This window comes from Stomoxys calcitrans, chromosome 4, assembly GCF_963082655.1.
Source record: "Stomoxys calcitrans chromosome 4, idStoCalc2.1, whole genome shotgun sequence".
In the NCBI taxonomy this organism is placed as follows: domain Eukaryota; kingdom Metazoa; phylum Arthropoda; class Insecta; order Diptera; family Muscidae; genus Stomoxys; species Stomoxys calcitrans.
In genome coordinates, this window is record NC_081555.1 from 97,451,787 (window position 1) to 97,472,588 (window position 20,802).

Here is a 20,802-nt window from a genome sequence, read left to right on the forward strand (position 1 = left end):
ACGGACGGACGGCCAGACGGACTAACTAGATCGACAGAAAATGTCGCGACGATCAAGAATATATATACTTTATGGGGTCTCAGACGAATATTTCGAGTAGTTGCAAACAGAATGACGAAATTAGTATACCCCCCATCCAAGTGGCTCAAGCCCCACACGATATAGTCCGCAAGGAATATACAAAGGTAGCATTTCTTTAAATAATGTAAAACCGACGTCAATCATGAAGGAGTTGGAGTTTCTAGGCATCAACTCTACCGTAAGAAAGTTTATTAATAACTTACTAACTAAAAGATGCATTACGGTAGGCTTGGGATCTGTGGATCTCAAAAGAGATGGGTCAGCAGAGTAACACCTCAAGGAGGTGTACTGTCTCCTCTATTTTGGAATATAGCCATTGACAATGTATTATTGTATGCTGATGAGATGGTAATTGCGGCTAGGGGAAAGTTTCCTAGCACTCTAAGAGATATACTTCAGGAAGCTTTGCGTGCAACAGCAAAGTGGGCTACCGAAAGTGGTCTGGGTAAATTCGTGCAAGACAGAAGTAGTTATTTTCAGCAGGAGATACAAGTTGCCTACAGTGGCACCTGTCTCCTTGGAAGGAGAGAATATTCCATTTTCAGAAAGCGGAAATTGAACTTCAAATCCAACATTTTGGAAATGGCAAGAAAGGCAACTCTTGCCTTATACACCGGAAAAAGAGCCATTGGTAAAAGTTGGAGGTTCAAACCATGTGTCATGCATGGGGTATATACTGCAGTTGTCAGACTAATAATGCTATATGGTGTTGTGGTCTGGTGGACGGCGCTTCAAAAATCCGCCTACTGCTCAATACTTAATCGGATGCCTTGTTTGTGCATCACAGCCGCACTGAGGACGACATCATCTGATGCACTGAATTTAATGCTACATCTTATGACTCTGGACATTGTGGCTACCCAAATTGCAGCGACCACTGCCGTGAGGTTAAGGGAGCTTTCTCATTGGTCATGTGGCGGCCACGGACACTGTGTTATAATTGATACAATATCCCATGTTCCAGGCAGTGTGGATTACACCCTGCCTGAGCCGTTTTTTGATAAAAAGTACTATACCACTATTCCTGATAGAACCGATTGGAACTACGATACCCCTGGTAACAGAAGTTACATAGACTTCTATACGAATGGTTCCAAACTAAACGACCAGTTGGGCTTTGGGGTGTACTCTAAAGATCTAGAAATGGTCATATCGAAAAGGTTACCCAACCACTGCAGTGTGTATTAAGCGGAGATCCTTGCAATTAAGGAAGTGGTGGAATGGCTATGATATAATGTCATAACGACAAATGGCATAAACATCTTCTCAGATAGCCAGGCAGCCATTAAATCTCTGGAGAACGTATTTCTGAACAAAAAAAAAACGCCCTCGACTGTCAACGAGATGGCTGAACAGTTCAAAATTCACCCGTTCTTGGTGCCGGGCCACAGAGATATCCCAGGGAACTGTAAAGCGGACGAGCTTGCGAGACTAGGAACTACCCTACACATTTCAGGGATACTGGAATCTGTGGGTATGCCTCTAGCGACATGTAAGCTAAGTTTTCGGGACCCAGCCCGAAGGACAACGAATAATAGATGCTCATTTGACCTAATCTAGACTTTCTACTGCTAAAAAACCGCCCTCGACTGTCGCCGATCTCTCAACGAGATGGCTGAACAGTTCAAAATTCACCCGTTCTTGGTGCCGGGCCACAGAGATATCCCAGGGAACTGTAAAGCGGACGAGCTTGCGAGACTAGGAACTACCCAACACATTCCAGGGATACTGGAATTTATGGGTATGCCTCTAGCGACATGTAAGCTAAGTTTTCGGGACCAGGCCCAAAGGACAACGAATAATAGATGCTCATTTGACCTAATCTAAACTTTCTACTGCTAAAAAAAAACGCCCTCGACTGTCGACGATCTCTCAACCAGATGGCTGAACAGTTTAAAATTCACCTGTTCTAGGTCCCGGGCCACAGAGATATCCAAGAGAAGTGTAAATCGGACGAGCTTGTGAGACTAGGAACTACCCTACACATTCCAGGAATACTGGAAACTGTGGGTATGCCTCTAGCGACATGTAAGCTAAGTTTTCGGGACCAGGCCCAAAGGAAAACGAGTGATAGATGCTCACTTGACCTAATCTAGACTTTCTACTGCTTTGTTGTCATTGACTAGAACAGACGTCTTAGCCATTGTGTCCATCATTACAGGTCACTGTCTAATCGGAAAACATGCTGACAGACTAAAGTTTGCCAGCAACGACTTTTGCAGAAGCTGTGAGGACTTCGAAGAAGAATAGACTATAGAACACCTTCTGTGTGTGTGCACTAGCAGTCAGAAGGAGTCTTTGAAAACCTGTCTGATTTAGCGGATGTGAACATTCGCAAGTCGTTGGCCTTTTTAAAGTGATCTGGATGGTTCAACGTAGGGACTTCCTTCTTCTGTTCCTGTCGTATCACAATGGGCGAAAATGGATGGCAATGACAATGAATGGCAGACTGCCACTTAAACCTAACCTTAAACCTAGATCTACATTTGACTTCTTGATCAACTTTTTTAAAGAGTGAAAAATGTATAAAAACTTAAATTGCTTGTAAATCCTTAAAAACAAAATAAAAACTCATATTTTTAGAGCTCATGAAAATGTTGAGAAATTGAAGGACATTGTTACGGAGAGTTACTGACTCCCTGTTAGAGTAGTGGCAGAGGATGATGTATATATCAGTTGGCTTATGCCGTATATTTTTTTGTGAGATATCAGGCATGGGGCGAGTTGAAAATAAGTAAATTCAAAAATTGCTGGATTTTGAACAAATAAAAAAACCCGTAGCATGAGAAGTGGTGAAGAAGAAGTACTTTTAAGATTCGCTTAAAATAACCATAGCTTGTTTGGAATTTGAGGCATAAGAGAAGGAAAGACTTGGAAACTAAATTTTAATGATTCCAATAGAGGAGAGCCAACTTTGTTTTAAAAGCCAAATAAACTTTGAGTATTAAAGGCTGCATCTTAATTGATTTGAAAGCACAATAACACAATTTGGCTTGAACGATCGATCGATGTCGTTTCTAAGCAATGCTTACTTATAACTTCCAAAATGAGAAGCCTCCGTACTATGTTCAAAGAAAGTTGCATGGCGCAGTTCTTTGTCTTTGATATCTAGGAGGCTGCAATAAAGTTGACCTTATCTCTTTTTGTTGACTGCACCGACATATGATATAATGTGTGGATAATATTGATATATAGCCTTCCTTTCTTCTGGGTTTATTAATATCTCGCCACAGAGTGTGTGTAACTCAATTCATTTCTTTTCATATCAAAGAAGGCAAATAAAGTGTCGTAAAATTATTTTTATCTCAGAACACTTGTTGCTATTGTCGGTCGATTATTGTCAAGGTTATCAGGTATGACAACACTAATGTGCTTCAGGGAGTGTTAAGATACCTCTAATGAGTACTTGGAAGTCTGGCAAGCATTCAATGACGATGAGAGTGAATCTTCCCCTTGTTTCGCTATTGAATATACGGTCGGTAGTGGATATACTGATAAAAAATAACCATTATATTAAATTTTTATACCCTACCACCGAAGGATGGGGGTATATTCATTTTGTCATTCCGTTTGCAACACATCGAAATATCCATTTCCGACCCCATAAATTATATATATTCTTGATCAGCGTAAAAATCTAAGACGATCTAGACATGTCCGTCCGTCTGTCCGTCTGTCTGTTGAAATCACGCTCAGTCTTTAAAAATAGAGATATTGTGCTGAAACTTTGCACAGATTCCTTTTTTGTTCATAAGCAGGTTAAGTTCGAAGATGGGCTATATCGGACTATATCTTGATATAGCCCCCATATAGACCGATCGGCCGATTTTGGGGTCTTAGGCCCATAAAAGCCACATTTATAATCCGATTTTGCTGAAATTTGGGACAGTAAGTTCTTTTAGGCCCTTCGACATCCTTCGTCAATTTGGCTCTGATCGGTTCAGATTTGGATATAGCTGCCATATAGACCGATCCTCCGATTTAGGGTCTTAGGCCCATAAAAGCCACATTTATTATCCGATTTTGCTGAATTTTGGGACAGCGAGTTGTGCTAGGCCCCTGGACATCCTTCATTAGTTTGGCCCAGATCGGGTCAGATTTGGATATAGCTGCCATATAGACCGATCTTCCGATTTAGGGTTTTAGGGCCATAAAAGCCACATTTAATATCCGAGTTTGCTGAAATTTGGGGCAGTGAGTTGTGTTAGGCCCTTCGACATCCTTCGCCAATTTGGCCCAGATCGGTCCTGATTTGGATATAGCTGCCATATAGACCGATATCTCAGTTTTAGGTTTCGGGGCCATAAAAGGCGCATTTAATTTCCGATTTTGCCGAAATTTTAAACAGTGAGTTGCGTTCCTTCGACAATTTGGCACTGATCGGTTCAGATTTGGATATAGCTGCCATATAGACCGATCCTCCGATTTAGGGTCTTAGGCCCATTAAAGCCACATTAATTATCCGAGTTTGCGGAATTTTGGGACAGCGAGTTGTGCTAGGCCCCTGGACGTCCTTCGTCAATTTGGCCCCGATCGGTTCAGATTTGGATGTAGCTGCCATATAGATCGATCTTCCGATTTAGGGTCTTAGGGCCACATTTAATATCCGAGTTTGCTGAAATTTGGGACAGTGAGTCGTGTTAGGCCCTTCGACATCCTTCTTTAATTTGGCCCAGATCGGTCCTGATTGGGATATGGCTGCCATATAGACCGATATCTCGGTTTTAGGTTTTGGGGCCATAAAAGGCGCATTTATTTTCCGATTTTGCCGAAATTTTAAACAGTGAGTTGCGTTGGGCTCTTCATCGTCCTCCGTCAATTTGATCGGTCCAGATTTGAATATAGCTGCCATATAGACCGATCTCTCGGTTTTAGGTTTTGGGCTCATAAAAGGCGCATTTATTGTCCAATTTCGCCGAGATTTGGGACAGTTCGTTGTGTTAGGCTCTTCGACGCCCTTCTTTAATTTAGCCCAGATCGGAGCAGATTTAAATATAGCTGCCATATAGACCGATCTCTCGATTTAAGGTTTTGGGCCCATAAAAGGCGCATTTATTGTCCGATTTCGCCGAGATTTGGGACAGTTCGTTGTGTTACGCTTTTCGACATCCCTGTCGCATATGGTTCAGATCGGTTTATGTTTTGTTATAGCTTCTATAAAGACCAATATTTTGTTATACACAATTGAACAATGACTTGTACCTACCTAGAATTTGGTCCAAATCGGAATATATTTCGATATAGCTGCTATGAGGTATGCAATTTACACCGGATTTTGATGAAAGGTGGTTTACATATATACCCGAGGTGGTGGGTATCCGAAGTTCGGCCCGGCCGAACTTAACGCCTTTTTACTTGTTTCTAAAAGTATTAACTTATTCGTCAATAACTATCTTGTCCCCTTCAAGGTAATCCACCTCAGATATTTTTTTAAAATTTTTTCCGTTTTTTCCAATCCTCAAAACACTTTTGAAATGCGTTTTTTGGTTACACAAAACTTAACACAATACAATATTCCAAATAGAGGAAACAGTTGAGGAGTTCCCCTGGTGACCCATCTTTTTAGATCCACAGATCCCAGGCCTGCCGAAACGCATCTTTTACTAAGTAAGTTATTAATAAACTTTCTTACGGTAGTGTGGGGATGCCTAGAAACTTCAACTCCTTCCTGATTGACCTCGGTTTTGCATTATAGAAAGCACCTTCAATGTCAAGAAATGCTACCATTGTATACTTCTTGACAGCGAGAGAACCCTCTAGGTAGGCGACTAGGTCGTGAAGGGCTGTTTCAGTGGACTTGCCTTTACTATATGCATGCTGCTGCCGAGAGAGGCGATTTCTAGGGATCTTTGCCCCCAGATATGATTCTACCAACCTCTCAAGAGTCTTCAACATAAAGAATGACAGACTAATAGGACGTAAATCTTTCGCCTTCGTGTGGTAAGTTTTTCCTGCTTTCGGAATGAAAATGATGTTTGTGTCCCTCCAACCCACAGGCATATTTTTGCAAATTGCAAATTTTTCCCCTGGACATTCCACTAAGGAACAGGGGTAAACTTCTCACATATCAATGAGTGGAGTACGATTCAAGTTTAAGCTCAATGATAAGGGGCCTCCTTTTTATAGAGCCGAGGCCGAACGGCGTGCCGCCATGCGATATCTCTTTGGAGAGAAGTTTTACATGGCATTGTATCTCACAAATGTTGCCAGCATTAGGAGGGGAAAACCACCGCTGAGAATTTTTTCTGTTGGTCTCGCCAGGATTCGAACCCAGGCGTTCAGCGTCATAGTCGGACATGCTAACCTCTGCGCTACGGTGACCCACAGGCATATATGATATGCTTATACAAACAGCCAAGCAACCAGTCCATCAGACACTGCTTTTAATTCAACCGGTGATACATCATAAGGGCCTGGCGACTTAAAGGAGTCGAAACTTCTTATTTCCCAAAGGATTTTCGGCTCTGACACAATTTCCCTAATAACCTCTGACGAATGCATACCAGTGACAATATCTTCTAGAGCCACGTTATCCGTTGGAGAATTTCCCGGGAATTGTGTATCAACGAGTAGATCCAATGTTTCCTCACTAGACAAGGTCCATAAATTCTCTGACTTCTGAATATACCCCATCGTAATAGATCTAGAGGACAGAATCTTCCTTAGCCTAGAGACCTCAGATGTATCCTCCACGGAGCTGCAGAATTCCACCCAGGATTTGTTCCGAGCCTTTCTCAGCTCGCCCTTATATTTTCTCAGCTCAGCCTTATAGATGTGACAATCGTTTGGTGCTCTTGTAGCTTTTGCCCTGTTCTGCAGTCCTCCCTTGGCCCAACCAGCTCTGGGGTCCATCATGGCGGTCTCTGTTTGCTCTTTGTCTTGGCAGTAGCACATGCTGATACAAGCGAGTCATTCAGGGCCTTCGTGATCCGCTTGACCATTATTTTTATATCCTCCGCAGTTTCCACTTCCTTTTCTGGTCTACAAGGGATAGATGTGCAGAATTTTTTCCGATGGTGGCAGATATCTTCAGAGTTCTTACAGTGAAATATGAGGCAAGTTCGTTGAGGTAGACGTTCAACCTGTCGAATATGTCATCAATCGGTGGGGGCCTGTTGCCATGATCATGCAATCGTCCGCATATGATACGATCTCTTTGTTGTCTGGAAGGGATGGAATGGAGAATTGGTAGAGTTTAAAAAGAGCCGGTGATATCACACCGCCTTGGGGAACTCCCTGTTTCACTTTACGGTGCTTCGACTTCTTATCCCTAAATTCCACAAATGACTGGCGACCACACAGATAATTCGCGACCCATCGTTTCAGACCTGGATGGAGGCACGTGTTGGCGATGTCCTTAAATAGTTTGGCATGGCTGACCATGTCGAATGCCTTTGAGGACCGTCCTATTACATGGTCTGGGCTGATTGAAGCCACGGCAAATGTGTGCGATGATGGCATGCAAAGCAGTTGTTGTGCTATGTAAACTCAAATGCAAATTGCCCATGAACATTCCATAAAGGAACTGGAGCTTCTCACAAATCAATGACTGCTGTCCGATTAAATTTTAAGCTCAATGATAAGGGACCTCCTTTTTATAGCCGAGTCCGAACGGCGTGCCGCAGAGCGACACCACTTTGGGGAGAAGTTTTTACATGGAAAAGTACCTTACAAATGACGCCAGCATTAGGAGGGTATAACCACCGCTGAAAAATGTTCTGATGTTCCTGCCAGGATTCGAACCCAGGCGTTCATCGCCATAGGCGGAAATGTTGAACTCAGCGCTACGGTGGCCTCCGGTCTTGTGCTATGTAGTCTTCGGAATCCATGTTGATGCTCGGCGAATGGAAATTCTCCTACGAGACTCGGGAGGAGTAATGCCTCAAGCGTCATTGCTTCTGGTGAGAGAAGGGAGATCGGTCTGTACGACTCCCCCAAACTCGGGTCCTTTCTAGGCTTCAGTAGCGGGACCACTCTGCCCATTTTCCAGACATCGGGAACTATAAGGGTGTTCAAAGACAGGTTGAGGACAGCAGTAAGGTACTCAACTCCAGATAAATCCAGATTCTTTAGCATCAGTGTAGAGATTCCGTCGGGGTCCAACACCTTGAATTGGCACCATGGATTACATTCGTAACTTCGTCCATGATAAATTGTGATGGCTGTCCATCGGCTCGGAGGCCACGGATACGACGAATGGCTCCCCTCCTTGCCCTGTCACTCCGGGGATGCACAATAAATTGACGGTTGAACAATCTGGCGCATCTCTTCGGATCGTTCACGGCTACGTCGCCAAAAGTGACTGAGGTCCTGTCATCCCCTCTACCAGGGTTCGAGAGTAATCCGTTACCAAAGTGTTCCAGCCACAAATTCCGCCTATGTTCGTTGATTATCCTGTTTATTTGCAGATTTGGCTCGCTGACTCTGGGGTTAGTGGGGTTCGTACAACGAATCCCATCACACTCATCTGTGAGTGCCACTGCCTGCGGCGGGAAATTGGGCTGCACTTGGGGTATTCGATCGGCGAGTGACTGTTGCTTTACTGATGTCTCGGAATTTCCTCTCTGCAATTAGCACATCCGAGGGGGGTGTGACTTCACTGAAGCGGCGATTGGTGTACTCTCTGATAATGCCAGCCCAATAGGCCTTCTTCTGATTGATGAACGTTCGGCGCTCAGAAGTCGGATGGTCGGTCGATTGTGGGAATTAATGACGGATACGTCACTCAGAAGATCAGGGGATGCAATGGAGATGCATGGCGAGCTGCTACACCTCCTCATATTTCTAGTGTGGGCATCCTCAAAACGTGGAGCCTTCAATCTGCTCTGCCAAAGCTATGCCCCGCTGGCCGTTACCCACGGAAAAATGTCATGAAATGTGATGCTACCTAAACTCCCCTAGATCCAGATGATTATGGCCAGATAGTAGTCCACTTATGCCGGGCTTCTAAGTTTGGCTGTTAATTGGGACACAGCCACCAACCTGTGGTATGTACACGTTGTATAGCTCTATCTCGGCAGCACCGGACCTGACTGCGATCTCCATGCACTACATGTAGGGGTCACTAGCGGAATGGTTTATCACGAAGGCCAATTCCCCATCTCCATTCCTTAAGCGATCCTTATGTAGCGCATTGTATCCGTGACAACTCTGCAAGCTGCAGGCCAATATGTTTTTCCGACTCATAAAATCCACAATCTCGTCGATCTTGCCGCGGAGACCGTTGCAATTCAACTGGCAATATTGGGGCTGGGAGGAGGCTGTTGCATATATTGCCGCAATAGGGAGAGGTCGGGGGGTCACACAGTCCAACAACGAGGACGCAGAAGGCGATGACGACAAGGCTTGTGACCCACTGCTGTTCGCACAGCACCTTGCAACATATTCATTGTGACTATACTCCCGTAGTGACGTAAGGCCAGAGAAAGATCGGAAATGTACCCAGTCCATGCACCGGTTACACTTCACTGACACCGACCGATGATGCGGGCGGTTATGGCAAACTTCAGTGCTTCAATGCATACCCAACTGCTAGTGTCCGATGTCGGCGGCGAAGAGGATACCGCAGAACCAATCCCTGATGATGGGATATAGAATGTTTACCTCCTAGTCAGAATGAGGTCCAAGTAGCAGTAACCCAACTAAAGAACACCAAGGTAGCAGGAGCCGACGGGTTACCCGCTGAACTATTTAAGACCGGAGGCGACACCCTGATAAGGCGTATGCATCAGCTTATCTGCGCAATCTGGCTAGAAGAACGCATACCCCATGATTGGAACCTCAGCATACTATGTCCCGCACACAAGAAAGGAGACAAGAGGGAATGTGCCAACTACAGAGGAATAAGTCTCCTCCCCATCGCATACAAAATATTCTCGAGCGTACTGTGTGAAAGATTAAAACCTAAAGTCAATGAGTTTTTTGGGCCCTATCTATGTGGATTTAGACCAGGTAAATCCACCCTAGACCAGATATTCACACTTCGCCAAATCCTGGAGGCCCGAGAAGGACAAATTAACCCCTACCATCTCTTTGTTGACTACAAAGCCTCCTTCGATACTCCTTTACGTTCAAAAGTATTTCAAGCCATGTCTGAATTTGGTATCCCTGCAAAATTAATAAGACTCTGAGACTTGCTGATACGTGTTCCTCAGTAAGAATAGGAAAAAATCTCTCCGAACCATTTAATACCATACGAGGTATCAGACAAGGAGACAGTTTATCGTGTGATCTCTTTAATATCCTGCTGGAGAAGATTATACGAGATGCAGATGTGAATAGATATGGCACACTAATCACAAGAGAGCACATGCTACTCCCCTATGCCGACGATATCGATATCATAGGTCGGTCACCGGAAGTAGTAACTGCAGCCTTTGAAAGAATCGAAAGAGAGTCAGTGAAAATGGGTCCGACAGTAAATGGGGATAAGACGAAATGGATGGTTTCAACTCCCAAAAAGCCTTGCACAACCGAGCAGATAAAGAAAATGGAGAAAGTTGGGAACCACAACTTTGAGATAGTAAGTAACTTTATCTACCTCGGCACCGCCGTAACCGAAACGAATGACACCAGTTTTGAGATAAAGCTAAGAATACTATTGTACTTCAAATAGATGGTACTTTGGACTTAGTAAGCAGTTTAGAAACAAGGCCACCTCTCGACAGACGAAGACTACACTTTACAAGACACTGATACTACCCGTATTGTTATATGTTTCTGAGCCATGGGAACTTGTGAAAGCAGATGAGGCAGTGCTTGGAGTATTTGAGAGAAAGATTCTTCGTAAAATATATGGACCAGTTTGCGTTAATGGAGAATATAGGCGACGTATGAACCACGAGCTGTATGACCACGATAGCATAGTTACACATATCAATATACAACGGCTGCGTTGGCTAGGTCATGTTGTTGTCAGAATGGCTGAAGAAGCTCCAGCAAAGAAGTCTTTTGAAGGCATACACGGTGGTACACGCAAACCGGGAAGACCAAAAGCCCCTTAGAAAGATCATGTGGTGGGAGACACCTCGAAACTTGGTGTCAGAGATTTTAGAATGAGCGCAGAAGATCGAGGCGCTTGGAACGCTATTCTGTGATCGGCTAGTGGAACAAATATTCTGTCTTGGCCAATTAAAGTAAAGTAAAGTAGGTAAGAATCTTCAGTGCTTAGCAATGGAAGAAGGAAAACATTTTGACTACTCTTTGCAAGAATACAGGCTCGATGTCTTTCATTTCCTGTACCCTTGAGTTGTTTACATCCCGGAATTCTTAGCCCACGAACCATTCCTCCGCACACCCATCGCTGCTGCATAAGAACCACATCAAATCCTCCTGCCATCAGGAGAACCTTTAGTACCGCCGAAGCGGCCTTACAATGGTGGAGATTTATCTGCAGAAACCGGACCATAGTCAGGATTCAGAACTTCCACCACTGTTGATTTAGCCTCGTGCGCATCCAGAGGCAGGTGAGAAAGCAGTGGAACCACTCTTCCACAGGACACTGGACACTTGCGGTGTGGGCGATTCCTCCTTAGTTGCTTCACTAGCTGTTGCTGTGGAATTTATCCTCATTTAGCATCGTGCGCATCCAGAGGCAAGTGAGAAAGCAGTGGAACAACTCTTCCTCAGGACACTGCACACTTGCGGTGTGGGCGATTCCTCCTTAGTTGCTTCAGCTGACTGCTGCTGTGGAATTTATCCTCTTTTAGCCTCGTGCGCATTCAGGGGCACGTGAGAAAGCAGTGGAACTACTCTACCTCAGGACACTGGACACTTGCGGTGTAGGCGATTCCCCTTAGTTGCTTCATTAGCTGCTGCTGTGGAGGTATAGGGTTGCCCAAAAAGTAATTGCGGATTTAATAAAATTTAGAATGAACTTTAATCAAATATACTTTTTTTACACTTTTTTCTAAAGCAAGCTAAAAGTAACAGCTGATAACTGACAGAAAAAAGAATGCAATTACAGAGTCACAAGCCGTTGAAAAAATTTGTCAACGTCGACTATATAAAAAATCCGGAATTACTTTTTGGGCAACCCAATATATACTGGTACAGCTTACTTGCCTGTAATCCATCTTTCCCGACTTCAAGCTACCTGTTGAATTGTTTTGCATAAATAACACAATTTTCTTTTTTTTATTACTTTTTCGAATATTTTTTTATTTCGACCGATATCGATTTTTGTCCATTATGTCCGTCGTCTTGTCTTTTGGTTTTGTTTGTTGCCTCAGCATTTTCTTATATTTTTATTTAAATTTTTTATGACATTTAGGTACACTATAGTTGAATAAATATTGATACATTCAGAAGTTGCCGTTTTTTTGGGGGGGGGAGGGTTTGGGGTTCTTTCTTTCATTATGGGGGGGGGGGTGTAGGTAATACTCTTGGGGGTGTTTTGTGAAATTTGATTTTATCTCTCTTTCATTTATTTAGAATAATGAAAATGATACTTTTTTTACTCGAGTGTTATGCGCGTCTTAGCAAACGTATTAAAATTTTTTGTATGGCGTTATCATTTTTTTTTAATTAAAAAAAAAAAAATTATGAAAAATCTTCAAAATTTTTAAAATTTTTAAAATTTTCAAAATTTTTTGTTTATGTTTTGCATTGCTTTGCCTATTCCAATTTTTTCAGTTTTAAGTTTTCTTTTGAGTTTTGCTTTTGTTTTCGTAGTTTCACTATATTGTATTGTATTGATTTTCACATATATTAATATATAAAGTTGTTTTTAGGCCAATTTATTGTATGGTTATTATTAGGAAATAGTATCTCTTAGGGGTTACGCTTTTTCATCATCATCATCATCATCCTCATAGTCAATTTCATCATGGGTATATAAGTATGTAGGTAGGTATACATTGATGCTTTTTAATTTCTTTTTTTTAAGGAGTTTTTGCTATTTTTTTTTGTATTTGTTTTTTTTTTTTTTGGTTTGCACTTAAAGACCCATTTATCAATAAAAATGCTGTGATTATTATTTTTGGTGTTTTTCATCTCTAAAATTTCGAGTTTCAGACTAGGTGGTGTTGGTTTTGGTTATATGTTTTGGGTGTGTGGTGAAAGATATGTTAATAGGATTATTCATATGTTATAGCTGAAGAGGAAATCTTTATACACAGTGAAAAAATGAATAAAAATAAAAATTAAACATATATTTTAATGAAAAGTTCAATTAAAGTTTTAATAACATAATTCATTAAAAATTAAAAATTTCGGAATTTTTTTTTTTAATTTTCTAAAAAAATTTTAAAAATGTTCTGAAATGAATTTTTTAAAATTTTTTCAAAAATTTTCAATAAATTAAAAAAAAACAAAAATTTGAATTTTTTAGAATTTTTTTTTTAATTTCCAGTATATCATTTCAATAAATTGTGTTTTCATAAAACTTTCAACAAAAAGTATTTTTTAATTTATTTTATGTTAGTATTTTTTTCTTAAATTTTGAACAATAATGCAAATTTGCCCATGAGCATTCCATTAAGGAACTGGGGCAAACTTCTTACAAATCAACGAGTGCTGTCCGATTCAATTGTAAGCTCAATGATAAGGGTACTCCTTTTTATAGTCGAGTCCGAATGGCGTGGCGCAGAGCGACACCTTTTTGGGGAGATGTTTTTAAATGGCAAAGTACCTCACAAATGTCGCCAGTATTAGGAGGGGATAACCACCGCTGAAATCATTTTCTGATGTCAGGATTCGAACCCAGGCGTTCAGCGTCATAGGCGGACATGCTAACCTCTGCGCTACGGTGGCCTCCTTGAACCATAACTTATTTTTCAATTTTCAAATTCACGAAATTTTTCAAAATTTTCAATAAAAAATATTTTAATATACACATCTATTGGAAACCCCTCTAATGAAGGGCTTGCCCCTGATATGTGCTCGTCGGGGATTGTTGAGGAAATTGCATCGGGTCAAGAATTCTTTGTGCGATCAAAAGTTTCCACTCCTCTACAACCTGTGTCCGATAGACTGGCTCGCTGAAAACGACATATACTCTACTTCCTTGTATTATTGGGTTGCCCAGAAAATAATTGCGGATTTTTTTAAAAGAAAGTAAATGCATTTTTAATAGAACTTAGAATGAACTTTAATCAAATATACTTTTTTTACACTTTTTTTCTAAAGCAAGCTAAAAGTAACAGCTGATAACTGACAGAAGAAAGAATGCAATTACAGAGTCACAAGCTGTGAAAAAATTTGTCAACGCCGACTATATGAAAAATCCGCAATTACTTTTTGGGCAATCCAATATATTGTTTAGTCGAGCTTAAATGACCACGAGAAAGTGTGTTGTTTTTTTCATGAATTGATGAAAATAAATGGCATAGATGTCACACCATTGGTAGAAGCGTTTCTGGGCTGGTGATCCTCATCAGTACCTAGTGTATCATATCTGTCCGTCTGACCTGCCCACAGTTTCATGGCATGTTCATTGTTCTATTTAAGTTAGATTTTTAGCATTAAAGCTATGTGAAATCTACACTGATGGACTCATTAACCACCAATTACATGAGAGTCAGTTTTCTGTACAAAATCACCTCAAACAATTTCAATTTTCATGCCTAGCCCAACCTTATGCAGGCTTGCAACATCCTCAATTATCCACCATTAAATTTTAAAATTTTGAAAATATTTTTTTGGAAATAAGATTTTGAATGAACGAAACAGCACGCCGCAAACAGTTTAGGCTGCAATTTTCTTACATTGAAAACTCACTTTTATGGCAATCGATGATTGCTTAGAGTAGCAGTTGAGCAAGTGCGTTTAGTTGTAGTAGTTGGATGTCTTCATTTGGTAGAAATATATGGTGTGGAGTAATTTTGTTTCTTGCTGCGCTACATAAGGGAAATTCTCTTTAGAGAAACGTTGTGTACAATTTTGGCAAGATTGGTCAAAAAATGCGATTGCAATGACTTTAGAAGTGAAAATCGGGCAATATACATATATGACAGCTATATCTAAATATGAACCAGTTTTCACGAAACTCACCAGTAATGTCGAGAGTCAAGATAAAATCCTTCCTAACAAATTTCAAGAGAATCGGTTAACAAATGACCATTTTATTGCATTATTACTGCAAATCGGACTAACATATATATGGGAGTTATATCCAAATCTGAACAGATTTTTATGAAATTTTGCTGTAATATCGAAAGTCATAAGAAAATTTTTCCTGCCAAATTTCTAGGGAATCGGTTAACAAATGACCATTTTATTGCATTATTACTGCAAATCGGACGAACATATATATGGGAGTTATATCCAAATCTGAACCGATTTCTATGAAATTCTTCTGTAATATCGAAAGTCATAAGAAAATTTTCCCTGCCAAATTTCTAGGGAATCGTTTAACAAATGACCATTTTATTGCATTATTACTGCAAATCGGACGAACATATATATGAGAGCTATATGCAAATCTGTACCGATTTCTTTGAAATTTTGCTGTAATATCGAAAGTCATAAGAAAATTTTTCCTGCCAAATTTCTAGGGAATCGGTTAACAAATGACCATTTTATTGCATTATTACTGCAAATCGGACGAACATATATATGGGAGTTATATCCAAATCTGAACCGATTTCTATGAAATTCTTCTGTAATATCGAAAGTCATAAGAAAATTTTCCCTGCCAAATTTCTAGGGAATCGTTTAACAAATGACCATTTTATTGCATTATTACTGCAAATCGGACGAACATATATATGAGAGCTATATGCAAATCTGTACCGATTTCTTTGAAATTCTTCTGTAATATCGAAATTCATAAGAAAATCTTTCCGGCCAAATTTCTAGGGAATCGGTTAACAAATGACCATTTTATCGCATTATTACTGCAAATCGGACGAACATATATATGGGAGCTATATCCAAACCTGTACCGATTTCTATGAAATTCTTCTCTAATGTCGGGAGTCATAAGAAAATCCTTCCTGCCAAATTTCGAGAGAATCGGATAACAAATGACCATTTTATTGCAGTATTACTGCAAATCGGACGAACATATATATGGGAGCTATATCCAAATCTGAATCGATTTGTTCCAATTTCAATAGGCTTTGTCTCTAGGCCAAAAAACATGCCCATACCAAATTTGAAGACGATCGGACCTGTAGTTTGTACACAAATTAACATGGACAGACGGACAGACAGACGGACATAGCTTAATCGAATCAGAAAGTGAGCCGATCGGTATACTTATCAATGGGTCTATCTCTCTTCCTTTTAGGTGTTACAAACCAATTCACTAAGTTATAATACCCTGTAACACAGTAGTGTACGGTGTACGGTATAATAAAAATGTAAAATGCAAAACCACCTTGGTTAAACCAGCGACTAAGATCTCTGAACGAAATTTGCGTAGACGTAAGAGTGGCAGTCCTTACAGACTCACTTAGACAATTATGAGGCCAATTGTGATACCACAGATGGTGGGAATTGAACCCACGAATAAGCACACTAACTTTTAAGATTTGATCTTGTTGTGCAAACAAAGAATAATGAATAAAAACTGTTATGCTATTGGAGCTATATCAAGTTATAGTCCGATTCGGACCATAAAGAATTGAATGCTGAACATTGTACAAGTTATTGTGTAATATTTCAGTCCATCCGGATAAGAATTGCCCCTTGTAGGAGCTCAAGAAGCAAAATCGGCAGATCGGTTATATGGGAGCTGTATCAAGCTATAGATCGATTCAGACCATATTTGACACGTATGTTGTAGGTCATGCGAGATGCCGTTGTACAAAATTTCTACCAAATCGGCGGACGAGAATGGCGCCCTCTAGAGGCTCAAGAAGTCAAGATCCCAGATCGGTTTATATGGTAGCTACAACAGGTTATATACCAACTTGCGCCATACTTAGCACAGTTGTTGAAGGTAATAACAAAACAAGTCATGCAAAATTTCAGCCAAATCGAATAAGAATTGCGCCCTCTAGCGGTTCAAGAAGTCAAGAGCCAATATCGGTTTATATGACAACTATACCAGCTTATGAACAGATTTGAATCATACCTAGCACAGTTGTTGGATGTGATACCAAAACATCATGTGCAAAATTTCGTTCAAATCGGACGAGAATTGCACCCTCTACAGGCTCAAGAAGTCAAGACCCAAGATCGGTTTATATGGCAGCTATATCAAAACATGGACCGAATTAAGAGTATAAAAATAGAAAATCTAATAATAAAAATGAATTTTGTTAAAAATTTTTGAAAAATCACCAAATTCTTGTGAAATTGTTTAGTTCTCTTTCGAGACGAGCTCAATGATCGGAGATTTTCTTTGCAAATGGAAATGGAAAGCCAGAGATCGCTACACACACCAACCACTATGCGATGCGTTTCGTCATTTGGTTAGAATAACCCATCTGCCATATAAAGTGTGAAGGTTTCAAGGGCCGTACATTGGTATATTGTACTTATGCCGAATTTATTGCGAAAACGTCTCTATAATATAAATACCACATTAATCACGCTCGACAATCCTGTCTGTTAGCGCTGTACTTTTCCCAATGCATGTTGGGATGCGTTTCGTCATTTGGTTAGAATAACCCATCTGCCATATAAAGTGTGAAGGTTTCAAGGGCCGTACATTGGTATATTGTACTTATGTCGAATTTATTGCGAAAATGTCTCTATAATATAAATACCACATTAATCACGCTCGACAATCCTGTCTGTTAGCTGTACTTTTCCCAATGCATGTGTTTTTGTGTAATGACAGATTTTTTGTGTACACATTTACACTACTCCTATGGCATACACATGATTCTGTACATCTGTTGGAAATTGTATTGATGGTTTCCAACGCTAGGCAACGGCTCTCGTTGTTGCTCCGTGTGCTCAGGTTCGAATCCCGGCCGAGCTCTGCCGAAATTTTTTCATTTCAAGTTTTTTTTTGCCTGTTTTTGCCATTGAAAACAAATTTTGACAAAATTTCTCTTGAAATGAAATCTTAGCAAAATAACCATTGAAACAAAATTTTAAACAGATTTTCTATAGAAAAAATCTTATAAAATTTTGTATGGAAATAAAATATTGACTTTTTTTCTAGAGAAATAGGAGTTGAGCAAAATTTTCTATAAAATATTGGCAAAAGTTTCTATACATTAAAAATTTTTAACAAAAATTTCCGCAAAAAATTAAAAAAAACTTTAAAAATTATAAAAAAAACTACAAATTAGATGAAAAAAAATAAATTACCTTTTTTGTGAATAATTTCAACCTTCAGCTGGTTTATAGGCGAGTGAGCGTTCAGTGAGTGTTAAGGTTAAGGTGATCATGAGCGTGTGTGGTTAAAGTAGTAGTAGTTGTGGATTGAAACACTGCATCAAAATGTGGATTACTATATATATATATGGTGTATATAAATGGGTGTATGTGTGTGTGTGTGTGTGTGAAGAGTTTGTTTTTCGCCATTGTAGGTTTATCTAAACAGTTTGCATAAGTGTAGCTGTGTGTCTATGTGGTGTATGGCTTTCATTTTTGGCGGCTTAGGTGGGTGGGTGGGCTAAGTAGTTAGTGTGAGTGATAAGGTGAGGTGAGTTGAATTGAAGCTGATCGATAAATGGGCTCGGACTAAGGTTTCATTATACGATGTTTGTTCATTTGTATGTATATAAATCTCTAAAATCTTTTTTGTGTTTGTTGTGGTATACAATAGATTTACTATAGGGTTGTTGTTTAATGTGTGTGTGTGTGTGTGTGTGTTTTGGAATCATGCTGCTAAATGGCGTTCACTTTTAAAATTGGCTTTGGTTGGTTTCCGGTTTAAGAGTGTTTTGTGTGTATGCGAGAGTTTCTGTGGTGTTTTTTTTTTTTTTATTTTTTGGCGTGTATGAATGATATGGCTTTCAAGTTCCAAGTGTTCCATGTTTTTTGTTCTTGTTGTTTTTCAATAAGGTCGGAGTTGAGTTTTTCTTGTTGTTCTTTGTTTTTGGTTTGCTTTGTTTTCAGTTTTCAATTATTGTGTCATTCGTTTCTGTAGGGCTTTTTTTCAACGTTTCCCGCGTTCTTTTCAATCCCTTTTGTTTTCCCTTGTGTGTGTTTTGTTGTGTGTCTCTAAAATCTACTAATTTGGCTGGTTTTTGTTTTTTTTCTTTCTTCGGTCTGGAGGGCTGTGTCCCCACTCCATACCTTTGCTACATTTTCTGCTGCTAAATTTACTTTTCAAATATTAATTCACCATTTAGAAATGGATTTAAATAGGATTTTGTCTCATAACCCGAAACGGATGGAGCTGTTATGCGTTTTCTCGCCAATGCCTTGGTACGCTTCTCATTATGGCCACTGTGATGGCCATGTGTGTGATAGGGTCGCTGGTCCTCTTTGGAGTTCAATATCAAGGGTATGGGCAGTGAGGTGTAAACCGGCTCTTGGACTATGGATGTGGGGGGATTCAATGCAGCCTCCTTGTATTTCTCTTCGGTGACCTTCTCAACGCTGGGCATGAGGTCGCTCACACCGCCCATGACTGTTTCGTCCAGCATATCCTTTTTCTGATGATTTCGTTGATTCCTTCGATGATGCTGATAATGTTTGCGATGTGACTTTCGTTTGCCATAAATCACAGGTGCTGTATCCAGTATGGGAAGTGTCTCCACAGGCCTGAGATCTATGGCCTCTTGCTCCTCAATGCCCAGTGGTATGCGATCGGGTTCTATGATGGGTGGTGGTGGGGGCTGGCGAGCTGGATCCAAAAGAAATGTTCCATTGGTTGGTGTCACCGGTTTGTTAATGCGATCCTTGGGATTCGATTGTATTATTGTCGCTGTAGCGAAAATCTCTTGAAATTTATTACCCGCTGCCAATTGTTGCAGCTGTATGTGTTGTTTTTGTAGAAATTGTTGTCGTTGTTGTTGCAGTTGATTCAGTATGCGATATTGCTCGAGTATGTGTCTGTAGAATTGTTCGGCGGTTACTTCAGATGAATTGATGAGGCGTATGGCAATTTTTTCCGGTATCACAATTTTGTCTGTAAATGAAAAAAGGGGGAAAACAACAAAATAAACATTTGAAGACGAAAAAGTCTGTGAATGTGTGAAGAAATTTAATATTGAAGAAAATTGTTTAACTTTATTTAGTAAATATTCTTTGGAATTTTTTCTTAAGAAATGTTAACAAAATTTTCTATGGAAATAAAATTTAAAAAAAAAAAAAACAAATAAAAGCGTGCTAAGTTTGGCCGGGCCAAATCTTGGGAATCCACCACCATGGATTCTGCTAACAATTTTTTACAAAATAAATTTAGTTGAAGGGCATAATTTTATTCTACATACTAAACCAGCAAAAGATAATCGATGGACGGGTTAATATGGGAGATATATCAGGGTATACACCGATTCGGACCGTACTTCGCACAGTCGTTGAAAGTCATAACAGACAACCACATACAATATTTCAGCCAAATCGGACAAAAATTGCGACCTCCAGGCGCTCAAGAAGTCAAATCTGGAGATCGGTTTATATGGGAGCTATATCCAAATCTGAGCCGATATGGCCCATTTGCGATGCTCAACGACCTACATCAATATTAAGTATCTGTGCAAAATTGCAATCAGCTAGCTCTACGCGTTCGACCGCTATCGTGATTTCGACAGACGGACGGACGGACATGGCTAGATCGACTCAGGATGTCGAGACGATCAAGAATATGTATACTTTATGGGATATTTCAAGGTGTTACAAACAGAATGACTAGATAAGTATACCCCC

General features: G+C 40.3%; 2 protein-coding genes across 2 annotated transcripts in view; one reads left to right on the forward strand and one right to left on the reverse strand.

Annotated features, from left to right (window-relative positions):
- LOC106089657 (putative transporter svop-1) overlaps positions 1-20,802 on the forward strand; it is a 197,297-nt gene that overhangs the window by 1,010 nt on the left and 175,485 nt on the right. The gene's annotated exons all lie outside the window — the stretch shown is intronic.
- The window catches only part of LOC106089658 (uncharacterized), a 40,352-nt gene continuing 33,410 nt past the window's right edge, over positions 13,861-20,802 (reverse strand). The window contains exon 2 of the mRNA XM_013255584.2: positions 13,861-20,062. Within this exon, the coding sequence (XP_013111038.2) occupies positions 19,251-20,062 (812 nt within the window). The 3' untranslated portion in view covers positions 13,861-19,250. The remainder of the gene's footprint in view (positions 20,063-20,802) is intronic.